General features: G+C 44.5%; 1 protein-coding gene across 1 annotated transcript in view; it reads left to right on the forward strand.

The window, feature by feature from the left end:
• The window catches only part of LOC123774806 (cohesin subunit SA-2), a 221044-nt gene that overhangs the window by 133463 nt on the left and 74849 nt on the right, over positions 1-12732 (forward strand). Inside the window, 1 exon segment of the mRNA XM_045769430.2 lies at positions 445-627. Within this exon segment, the coding sequence (XP_045625386.2) occupies positions 445-627 (183 nt within the window).

A 12732-nucleotide genomic window follows, 5' to 3' on the forward strand; every position in this document is an offset into this window, starting at 1 on the left:
ACATTCAATGTTGTTGTTTTTTTATAAAAAAAAAACTGAATCCTAAAATTTAACTCTGCAGAATTAGGCTTTATATTAGATGAGATGTTTATAATCCCATCTTCAGAGAAAATGTGGTAAATAATTTCCCTGAAGAACTAGAACCAAATGATGCCACAATCCAAGGTGGAAATCCGGCTCCATGAGTAGCATAATCAGCCTGTGCTCACCAAAGTCTTGTATCTTAGGCATTTCTGTAAGAAAACCCAGCACCAAGGCCTTGCCCTGGAGACAGTCCTAAATGACACCCCCCCTAGGGTAATGACTCTACTCAAAAGTTAACTACTCTGAAGCAACCTCATCTTGTGTTCCTGCATTAGTTACAGTTTAAACATTATTATAAAAAAAGTTATGTGCAGTACATATATGTTTTCCTAAATCTAATGTGTTATAAATTTTCTTCAGATTTTCTCTGCAAAGGAGATAAAACAAGTGAATGATGATCGTGCAAAACTGACAGAACATCTTATACCCACGCTTCCCCAGTTGTTGCATAAGTATTTAGCTGACCCAGAGAAGGTGGCCAACCTCCTAATAATTCCTCAGTACTTTGATTTAGAAATATATACAACCAGCAGGCAGGAGAAGGTGAGTCACTTAATTGTATATATGACCTCATATTCCATATGCACATTTAATGTTTTAGAAATGTAAATCAAGATATAACACCATTAACACTTTAATATTCCTACCTGTCAGTACATTCCCGATACTAAACATTCTGTGCATATCAAGATCCTACTTAGCAATACCCAAATTTGTTCTTTGTTTTTTCAGTTTTTGGTAAATAACTGTGCTGGTGTAAAAGTTCCACTAATGAATTTGGTAGAGTGTAGATGTAAACCAAAATGTGTTATGATAATAAATTTTGCATGATGGTGCTGAATATAGGAATATTTATGAACATTTCAACATCTCTCCTATATTTTCAACATGTATAAAAATATGAAATATGGAAATGTGTGCACATAATTAATCTCTAGCTCTGTAAAAAGATAACTAATCATAATTATCACACTTGGCAAATAAATTGCAAAATATTGTGAAAATACTCACAAGCAGAGCCATTATCATCTTGAGTGATAGGTACTTTTTACTCAGATCACAATGTAATTCAAGCTCAGACATCCATGACCAATAGACCTGTGCAGCCAGTCTCAAATCCATGAGGAGGAGGAGAATTCAGCATATTTAATTTTAATAACAAATGGATCAACTGGGAACAAATAAACCAAGACCTTGCAGAAATATGCTGCAAAAGACAGCTAGATAATGCTAACTTAAACCAGTGCTTTGACAAAATAGGTACAGCAGCACTAGAAATATGTGCAAGTGACATAACTCAAAGAGAAAGATAAAACGATGCCAATTAGAGTGATAATGGCTTATCCTCTATAGGCAAAGAAAACAAACACTCCAACTCTATCCCAAGAATGACAACGAAGGCTATGTAGAGAAATGAAAATGATCAAACTAAAGCTGCAAGAATCATATAAAATCTAGGAGAGGCAAAGAGAGCAAGAGGCCAAAAGGGAAATAGAGAGGAATCCAAAATACTTTTTCTCCTATGCAAAATCTAGAACAAAAACTACATCTTGCATTGAGCCCTTGTGTATAAATACTTAAGTAGATTTGTTACTCAGGATCTTCCTGTTGGAAAGCCATACTGTCTGTCTGATATTGTGCCATTACTCTCCAAGTGATCTACCCATTTGGTTTTAACTATTTTTCTAGTGTTTTGATGACCACACTTGTTAATGACATGGGTCTGTAATGTATAGGGTACCTATACATTACAGGGTAGTGTACCTATTTTTGTAGATTGGAACAATGTTTGCCTTTTTCCAAATATCTGCTAAGATTCCTATGGACAAAGATATCTGAATATCAGTTGAAGTGGAATGTTCAGCTCAGTTGCACATTCTCTCAGCATCCAAGGAAACTCCATTTGATCCAATAGCTATATTTCTTCCTAGCTTCTTAGTAAATTTTCCACTTTGTTTCAAGACACCACTATGTATTCTATGGTGGTTTCTGGAATTGGTATTGTGTCACAACACCAATTCCAATGACAGTTCATAATGCCAGAGATAATTTGGCATTATCTTTGAACACCTAATTTTTGCACAAAACACTTTGGAATTGTTCATTTAGTGTTTCGCACATTTCTCTTTCATTCTGTGAAAATGTTCCCCATTCTCAATCTCTGGATTTTATCCTTTACATGAAGCTTGTTTTTAATGAATTTATAGCAAAGGCCTGGTTCTGTTTTACATTTCTCTGCTACCCCTTTCTCAAAGTTTCTTTCTGCCTCTCTCCTCACTGCTGTATATTTGTTTATTGATTGTAGTGTTGGTATGTTTGAGGGTTAGGCCTCTTCCTATATTGTACCCATATTCTTATCTTTTCCTCTCTGGTCCTCTCATAATTTCTGTTGAACCAATTTTGTTTTCTGGTTCTGCATCTCTATTTTTGTATAAAAAAATTTGCACCTTCATCGTATATTTCACAGAATATCCCAATTAAATTCATTGCAAAGTTTGCTAAGTTTCCCATAGTGTTCTCTCTTAAAGTCTAGTTTATCAACAATTTCAGCTTCCCCATTCTCTTCTAGATTATATCACATAGCATATTTAATTTCCAACAGGACATGATCACTGAATATCGAATATCTCCTCCTCTTTCCTGGTGAATATTAAATCCAGTATTGGTGGAACATCCCCTTCCCTCATTCTCATGGCCTGCTTAAGGTAATTACCTAAGTGTAGATGAGAGCTACGCTCATGGTGTCCCGTCTTCCCAGTACTCTTTGTTGTATAACGCTTTGAAACTACTGATGGTTTTGGCCTCCACCACATTCTCACTTAGTTTGTTCCAACCGTCTACCACTCTGCTAAAGAAAATTTTCTAATATCTTTTTGGCATCCTCTGTTTTCTTAGCTTGAATCTGTGTCCTCTTGTTAGTGAAGTTGCTGGTTTCCAGAATTCCTTTTTGTCAGTGTGGTCTGTTCCTGTTAGTATTTTGGAAGTGGTGATCATATCACCTTTCTCACTTCTATCTTCTGGTATTGGCATGTTTAATGCCTCTAGTCTCTCCTCGTAACTCTTGTTTTTCAGTTCAGGAAGCCATTTTGTAGCATGAGACTTCACCTTTTCCAGTTTATTTGTGCTTCTTGAGATTTTTGCACCATACAACTGCTGCATATTCCAATTTTAGTCTCACTAAAAGTCATGAACAGTTTCTCTAGTATTTCACCATCTATATAATTAAAAGCTAGTCTGAAGTTGGAAAGCGAGGCATACACTCCTCTCACAATGTTCTTTATGTGGGGGTGGTCTCCCAGTACCAGATATTATCTTCCTTGGAGACTTCAGTCTACCCAGTTTACAATGGAGAATAGTAAACAATAACATTATAGCAGGAAATCAACCTGGAAATAACCAATCACAGGTCAGAGAACTACTGAGATTCTGTGACAAATTCTCGCTCAGTTGGCAGATACAACCGACTAGTAACTAGAACACGCTGGATCCTCATATTCACGAACATTGATGAGCTAATCAGACATATTACTCTCAGACACTACGTACTCGGACCACAAGCTCATTGAAGTGCAAACTAACATTATTAACGGTAGTAGGCCCAAGAGAAACAAGTGAGAAGGGTTGGTTACTCAATAAATTCAATTTTAATAATAAAAGGATAGACTGGGAGAAAATAAACAGGGAACTTACAAACATTCAATAGGGAAAATGTTCTAAGTAATAAAAATCCTACACAAGGTATAGAAAAACTGACTTCTGAATCCTATGAAGTCTGAAACATGTTCCTTTGAGGAAAGCCAGAAAGAGGTCCAACGTAGAAAGATAATACAGATGACACTACAAGAGAAGAAGAAAATTAATGGAAATGCTTAAGCAGACACGACTTTCCATACAAAGCAGGAATAATTTAATCAGGGAGATTGAAGAAATTGAAGAGAGACTGAAGAATTCATATCGGATTGAAGAAAGGCAACTAGAACAGAAAGCAATTCAAGAAATAAAGAAAACTCCAAAATATTTCTTCACATATGCTAAATCAAAAGCAAAAACTACTGCCAGTATTGGACCTATTCGTACTAGTGAAGGTTCATACACTGAGGATGACAAGGAAATTAGTGAAATCTTAAAAAAGCAGTATGAGGACATATTTAGCACTCCGATAAACAGCATGAAAGTGGAAGATCTGGACAACATCTTTATGCATGATATCAAAACCCCTGTAAATATAACTGATATCAACACGAGCGTGACAGATTTTGAAAGAGAAATTGACAATATGCCCATGCACTCAGACCCGAGTCCAGACTCATGGAATTCAATATTTATAAAGAAATGCAAAGTGCCAGTAACACAGGCACTCAGTATAGTGTGGAGGAAGAGCTTGGACACGGGGGAGATACCAGATGCGCTTAAAGCAGCAGACATAGCCCCCTCTTCACAAGGGAGGGATCAAAGCATTGGCAAAGAATTAGACCAGTTGCACTAACGTCCCACATAATAAAAGTATTTGAGAGAGTGATCAAAAGTCAGGTAACTGGTTTCATGGAAACCAATGACCTTCGCAATCCAGGCCAACATGCATTTAGAGCAGGAAGATCATGTCTCTCACAGCTACTTGACCATTATGACAAAATCACTGAGGCATTAGAAGAAAAACGAATGCAGATGTGGTATACACGTTTTTTGCAAAGGCATTTGATAAATGTAACCATGGAGTGATAACACACAAAATTGAGGTCAATAGTAAAATGAGGTCAACTGTTAAAGTAGGACGCTGGATACTCAGTTTTCTGTCGAACAGAACACAAAGACTAACAGTCAACCATATAAAATCGAGTCCAAGTGCAGTTAAAAGCTCAGTACCTCAAGGTACAGTCCTTGCACCACTGCTTTTCCCTTATTCACATATCAGATATAGACTCAAATACAAGGCACAGCTTTGTATCATCCTTTGCAGATGACACAAACATCAGCATGAAAATTACCTCTACTGAAGACATCGAAAAATTACAAGCAGATTTTAATAAAGTTTTAGACCGGGCAGCAGAAAATAACATGATGTTTAACAGCGATAAATTCCAGGTACTCAGATAAGTAAAAATGAGAACCTTAAATATAACACAGGGTATAAAATGCAATCAAATTTGCCCATAGTAGGAAGGCAACATGTAAAGGATTTGGGAATAGTGATGTCTGATGACCTAACGTTTAGGGAGCATAACCAAGCAAATATTGCGGCAGCCAAAGATAGGATGGATTACGAGAACTTTCAAGTCCAGGAATCCCATCACAATGGTTGTACTCTTCAAATCACTTGTGCACTCACGTCTTGAATACTGCTCAGTACTCACTCCCCATTCAGAGCAGGAGAGATTGCTGAAATAGAAGGAGTACAGAGAACATATACGGGATACATAAACGAGATAAAGCATCTAAATTAACTGAGATCGTATCAAAGCTTTCCAAATGTACTCGCTAGAAAGACGACGAGAGAGATATCAAATAATATACACGTGGAAAATACTGGAGGGCCAGGTTCCAAATCTGCACAGTAAAATAACATACTGGAGTGAACGATATGGAAGAAAATGCAGAATAGAACCAGTGAAGAGCAGGGGTGCCATAGGTACAATTAGAGAGAACTGTAATAAACATCAGAGGTCCACGGTTGTTCAACATCCTCCCAGTAAGCATAAGAAATATTGCCGGAACAACCGTGGACATCTTCAAAAGGAAACTAGATAGTTTCCTCCAAGGAGTGCCAGACTAACCGGGCTGTGGTGGGCATGTGGGCTTGCGGACTGCTGCAAGCAACAACCTAGGTGTACCAAACTCTCACAAGTCAAGCCTGGCCTCGGGTCGGGCTTGGGAAGTAGAAGAACTCCAGAACCCTATCAAGCAGGGGGTTTTCCTCCCCCATCCCCGCGTACGAGTTGGATTTGGTGTCAGCCTCTCTCCGGGTTCGGTTCAGTGTCCCTTCGGGTCCGTCGATTCCATCTTTCTGGCGGTTTTCGGCTTCCTGCATCCTGCCTCGTGAGGTGCGCAAAGCCATTGCGGCTTATCTTCTGTGCGGCCCGTATTTCGCCTCTAATGGATCCGTCTTAACTCGGGTTTGTATCTTCTTTTCCTTACTGGGTTTGTTATGAAGTTTCTGAGTTGTCCTGGCTTGCAGACTGGCCTGTTTTTTCGTTGGAAGATTCACATACGTTCTGTCAGTCCCACACGCTTGAGTGGCATGAGAGTCTGATGGTGGTCTAGGTTTACCTGGGGAACGAATTTGAGCTCTTCAATGCATGCTTGTTCGCCCCGGCCTTTCCCAAGTCGGCATCGTGCAGCTTCGCGGGCAGGTTTCCACCCTTTCGACTTCACTGGTTGCCGAAGTTTTATGCACCTGTGTCCATTTGGCTTCGGTGATCGCTTTTTTCTCTTCTCAAACTGTCTTCGGACTGGCTTGCGGAGGACGTGGAAGTGCTCTGGGCCGATCCTGGTTCTCGTGCGCTGGTCTCGGGGGGGTGCAGGCATCGTTTGCCCTGTTGAAGCTGTTCACACCAATCCAGCGGGATGCGGTGTGTGTTTTTTGCTTCTCATCTTGCATGTCGGCAGGCGGTACTCGCGTCCTCCTTGGAATCTGCTTGGGCCCTGGCTTTTAGGTTTTCATTACCATTTTGTCCTTTGCTGTTTGTAGACTCTGCAGTTGGCCAGTCTCTGCAGGCAGCTCGTTCCAGTTGTCGTCCATTGTCGGACTTGTTGGTTCTCTAGGGAGTCCGTGGGGGTCTGCCCGGAAGGGTCGTGCCAGGGCTCGGGGTTCCTTCTGTTGTAATTACCTAAGTGTAGTTACAGGATGAGAGCTACGCTCGTGGTGTCCCGTCTACCCAGCACTCTTTGTCATATAACGCTTTGAAACTACTGACGGTCTTGGCCTCCACCACCCTTCTCACCTAACTTGTTCCAACCGTCTACCACTCTATTTGCAAAGGTGAATTTTCTTATATTTCTTCGGCATCTGTGTTTAGCTAGTTTATATCTATGACCTCTTGTTCTTAAGTTCCAGGTCTCAGGAAATCTTCCCTATCGATTTTATCAATTCCTGTTATTATTTTGTATGTAGTGATCATACCACCTCTTTTTCTTCTGTCTTCTAGTTTTGGCATATTTAATGCCTCTAACCTCTCCTCGTAGCTCTTGCCCTTCAGTTCTGGGAGCCACTTGGTAGCATGTCTTTGCACCTTTTCCAGTTTGTTGATGTGCTTCTTAAGATATGGACACCACACAACCGCTGCATATTCTAGCTTTGGCCTAACAAAAGTTGTGAACAATTTCTTTAGTATATCGCCATCCATGTATTTAAAAGCAATTCTGAAGTTAGAAAGTGTGGCATAGGCTCCTCGCACAATATTCTTTATGTGGTCCTCAGGTGATAGTTTTCTATCTAGAACCACTCCTAGATCTCTTTCTTTATCAGAATTCTTTAAAGATTTCTCACATAATATATAGGTTGTGTGGTGTCTATGTTCTCCTATTCCACATTCCATAACAATGCATTTATTAACATTAAATTCCATTTGCAGACTCTGCAAATAGTGATAGGCCAGTGGTGCCAGTTTCGGAGCCTCCACTGCCTTCAGAACCTTCTTTGTCTGGTCAGTGCAGTGATCGCTCTGTGAGAAGGTTGGGTTCACATGAGGGGTGTCGGCCCTTTTGCTGTTCATCCCATTAATGGGGTGATGGGGGGGGGGGAGGCTCGCTCTGTTTGCCCATGCCTGGTCCCCCGATTTGGAGGTTTTTGGGTCATTTCCTCTGGCCTGCGATGGCGTTGGGTGTCCCCTTCTCCTTAGGGGAGTTCTGGAATGGCGAGGCAGGCTTCTTTTCCTGCACTCTGTTGGGTCATCTCAAAGTGGGTGCGCTTGGGCATTAGTCAAAATGTCGTCGTCCCTCAGGTGGGTTTCCCATCTATTTCTGGTCCCGAAATGGAACTGTGCAGGCCTGAGGTTCATTCTGGACTTCTCCCGTCTAAAATCCCTGGGCCTATTGCCTCTCTTTTCAGATGATATGTCCCAGATCTTGCTTCTTTTGGACCCGGGCGCTTGGATGGTGTCCCTGGACCTCCAGGATGCATATTGGCACGTCCCGATTCATCCAGGGTTCAGGGACTGGCTCGGTTTTGTTGTGGGATGTCAGGGTTACCCCTTTCATTGCCTTCCTGTTGGCTTGAATTTGGCACTTCTCGTTTTCACACGCCTTACTTGGGTCATGATAGCCCATCTGCCTCTCTTATGGGTTTAGGTTCTGGCCTCTCTACGACTGGCTGGTGTGGGCTCCCAGCCAGTCCGCGTGTCTGCTCGCCAGAAATTTGGTTCTTTCCCAGTTCGCCAGGTTCGGGTTCCTGGTGAACTGGAGGAATTCCCATCTGGTTCCCTCTCAGGTTCGGAACTGGCTGGGTCTTGTGTGGGGGACATGGACCACTTTCTTGTCTCTTCCTCCGGAGGCTCTGCTGCAGCTGTGGTCCTGCCTTTGACTGTTTCTGGAGGGCTCCTGGGTCACGAGGTAGGCATTTGCTCTAGGGGTTCTGCAAAAGTCTGAACTTTGCCGTGGTGAAAACCCGTTACCCACTTGGGCCAGGTTTGACTTCTTTGGCTGTTCTGGTTCATGCGAGGACGTCCCTTCCGCCTCTCTCATGATCGCTGAGTTCGGCCTTCGGGTTCCTTACGTTGGCTGCCGCATCACTGGCTTCCTCTTTGGGTTATTCAGGGTTCAGTGCCTTGGCACCTACCCGAGCCTCTCGCTCGATGCGTTCACGGAAGTGTCATCTCTTGGCTGGGGCTTTGTGACCAGTGCTCACCAGGCCGGCCAGGGGCAGTGGGGTCTGTCCTCCCGTCTTGCCCGCAGCATGGTGCGCGGGTTCACAGCAGTGTGGATGCTGCTTCGGAGGGTTCAGGTCGTTTGCGGATTGATGATCTGGCTCCATGCGGACTGCTTGTTAGTGGTTCATTGCCGGAATTGCAGGGGTTCTATGCAGTCCTTGGCTCTTTGGGCTGGGTCGCTTTGTCTGCTGTGTTCTCACGTTTTCCACTCGGCCTTTCACGTTAGGGGGTGTGGGGGAATCCAACTTCCTGATGTTGTCCTGCCTGTCCCGTTTCATTCCACGGAAATGGACAGTCGATGCCGACTTGTTCCGTTGACTCTGTCGAACGTACGGGCTCCCGGAGGTGGACCTCATTTCGTCAGTGTGGTCAAGGCGTCTCGATATATGTGGCGCCCTTCCCTTACTGCAAGACTGTTGGGGTCGATGCATTCAGGCAGGACTGGTCGAGGTGGGGTTACGTATACCTCTTATCCCCAGTTCCACTGTTGCTCCAGGTCTTGGCTCGTTTGGAGACTTACCAAGGGAGAGTGGAGATATTGGCCCTTTGGTGACTGGCCCAGCCTTAGTTTCAGGGGCTGCTTGCTTGGTGTCTGAACCCGGAAGGGGGGGGGTCTTCCCGCGGCTCCGCCTCTTTCAGCAGATCGAGCCAATCTGTTACGCTGCTGGTTTTATCTTCTCCTCAAGTCTTCATGTCTGGTCTTTCTGACGCCGGTTTAACACCACTTGTATGGTGAGAATATGGCTTCGTTGATGGTGTCCCAACTGCGTGCTTCATCTCGGCGACAGTATGAAGTTTCCTGGCAGTTCTTTCATTATTTTTTGTCCCTCTGTAAGTTTTCTTCTGTTTGGGATCAGGCTGACTTCTCATCCTTTTCTTGGTTGTTTCAGGACTGTCATCTTATACTGAATACTGTCGCGCAATGCTGGCAGAGCCGCTTCAATTAGTGTTCGGGGTGAATGTTTCTTCGGCTCCGTTCTGCAATCTGTCTCTTGCATTGTTTCACCTCTAGCCTACTCATGCACTGCTTGAGCCATCCTGATCGTTTAGACCTGGTGCTCTCTTTTCTCTCTCCTCCTTGGTTTGTTGTGGCCCTTTTCTGTTCAAGTTTATTTTGCGGCAGCTCTTCCTATTGGCCTCTGGGGGGTCAGGCTGGGGAGCTTCATGCTCTCCTCCAGCACAGAGGTTTCAGATCTGATGGCCCTGGTGGTAGGTTTGTTCGTTTGCGGCTGTCTCCTTTTCTTGCGAAGAATGAGACTGCTGCTTTCCAAAGCGGTTTGGGTTGTTGATGTTTGGTTGGTTTTGCCGAGGGTGCATCGTGTGTTGTGTCCGGTTGCGGCTCTTCACTGTTAGCTGCGTGCCACGGCCTCTGTGGCCAAGGACGCGCTTTGGGTTAACCTAGTTTCCCTTCTTCCCTGTTCCAGGGTTCAGGTCTCCCAGGTCGTCTGCAAGGTTATTCGATCCAGCCAGCCTGTGGTCTACCCTCGTGCCCATGACTTTCGTTATTTTGATGCATTGGCTACCGTGTTTGGTAATATGGGCTGGTGGGCTGACATTCCGGCACAGGGTTTTTAGAAGTTGAACAGGGTCCTGGCCGCTTGCTACCTAGTCAATGTTGCTGGTCTTAGTCGGGCATGTGTTGCATTGCGTCGGCGGTTGTAGCCAGTTGTCTTGACTTCGAGTTGAGGGGCAAGTGGCGATCGCCTCGTGGGTAAGTCCCTCTTGTTTTATCTTTGGTTAAGTAGCTTCGGGGAGCTGAAGGGGCTTTCCCCCAGAAAACCAACATTGTATGTAATGAAACACCATTTTCTGGGTGAAACCCGTAGGCTTCCCCGGCAGCCCTCCCTCCCTCCGGTCGACGGTTTTCGTGGGTTTTTGACATCCAGCCTCAGAACTGGGGTGGATACCTGGCACGGGAGGTCTGGAGCTTTCCCTTCTCCCTTCTGGGGAAGGGGAAGCTATGCAGACAGCGGTGCAGTGACCGATGTGACGTCATGATCGTTTGCTCCTGTTTAGGTTGGGGATTTCTGTCCAACAGTTCGACTTTCAGTAGTAATTTTTAACCAGATAGGGTTTATTTTGGGGCGCCTACCTTTCTGGGTGCCTGACTCGTTTGATGGCAGACACAGAATGATTCCAACCACACGGGGGGTTTCTATAAGCCATTGCTTCTTGTGCCTCTCTGATGGGGCCAGGTTTTGGCTCATGGTCTCCGGTAGGCCTAAGAACTTCATTCGCTTGACTGATGCCAGGGTCTAATACTGTACATTGTCACCGGGTTTTGGCTCCTCTAGCTATCGGCTGCTAGGGGATCAGAAGACAGAATACTCAGCCCCTCCGACTCTCGGGACTCACCGGAGTCTCCTGGTCCCACATGAGAGGACAAGCAATGCCCACCACCGCAGGTCTTTGCTCCCACCACTATGGGGTGCCACTGATTCACCCTGGGAGCCCTTCAGTCAACCACAGGGGAAACTGCTGTTAGCAATTCCGGCCTAGACCCGTGGAGAAGAGAAGGAAGACCCAGGCTTACCTTTTAACAATAACCTTCCCCGAGTCTTGCCTGCCAGACATAAAGGTTGCAGGAATTCCTTTCCCGTCTGCCTTCCCTACCTTCTTTTAACAAGGTTGCCAGCTGGGTTGGTATATCTGCACCCCAGCAATGCAGTTCAGTGGGTGTATTCTATATTGCTTGTTGCCAAAGTGTTGCTACTCCTATAGAGTTGACACTGGTCTGTCAGCCCAAGGTACACTTCCATTAAAGTCTGTGTGGCTTTACCTCTCTCTAGCCACTACATTGCTTGTTGCCAAAGTGTTGCCACCATTTCGACTGTGATACTGGTCGGAAGGCCTAGGGTACACTTCTATATAAGTCTGTGCTGCTTTACCACTCTCCAGACAATAAGACCTTCTGTAGAAAATGTGGTGTTCACTAGGTGATACTATGATAACCCTTGTGTATGCTCATAGAGATTATTATGGAGGCACACTTAAACACAATGATAAAATGTGTGAATTTACTAATATAAACTACATGATCACACATACATTTACAAGCAATACAGGAATGGAAAATGAGAATAATAAATCTGGAGATCGTCAGCAACTCTTCTTTCACGACCTCCAACAACTCCCCCAACTGGGCAGATTAAAAAGGAGCCACACACTCCCTCAAACTGTTCGTCAACGTCAGCTACCTCCTCTTCAACTGCCCCGTCATCCACACTCGCTGTCCTTTTCAACAGTCTTGGACACAAGCTGCCCTGCAGCCTATCCTACTACTAATGTATCAATGTTATACTGCAACATACATAGGTAAATATCGTGGCCTACCTAGCCTACTCAAACAAGGGGTAATGGAAGGGAAATTGATCTACCTTTACATTCCTGGCTCACGACGCCTGTCCCTCAATGGTGTGAGGTTCCCATGCTTCCTGAGTAGGTCCTGAGTGTAATTACCTAAGTGTAGTTACAGGATGAGAGCTATGCTCGTGGTGTCCCGTCTTCCCATCACTCTTTGTCATATAACATTTTGAAACTACTGACGAAGCAGTAAAGGATTTCAAACACGTGTCGTGAAGCCTTTGTGTCGTTGCCGAACCACTCCCAGAGATTCAGATATCCCAGTCCTGGTTCACCAGTGGGCTCTGAGCTAATCACTGTATGCCCACACTCGTCCCTTCCACAAGGCGTTGCTTCTTGCCCTAGGAATGGTGTCGTCCCTCCAAAATCCTCAGTGAACGTGACCCGGTCACAGCTAGGCCTGCCCACCACACCTTCCAGACCC

Source organism: Procambarus clarkii, chromosome 68, assembly GCF_040958095.1.
Source record: "Procambarus clarkii isolate CNS0578487 chromosome 68, FALCON_Pclarkii_2.0, whole genome shotgun sequence".
Lineage (NCBI taxonomy): Eukaryota > Metazoa > Arthropoda > Malacostraca > Decapoda > Cambaridae > Procambarus > Procambarus clarkii.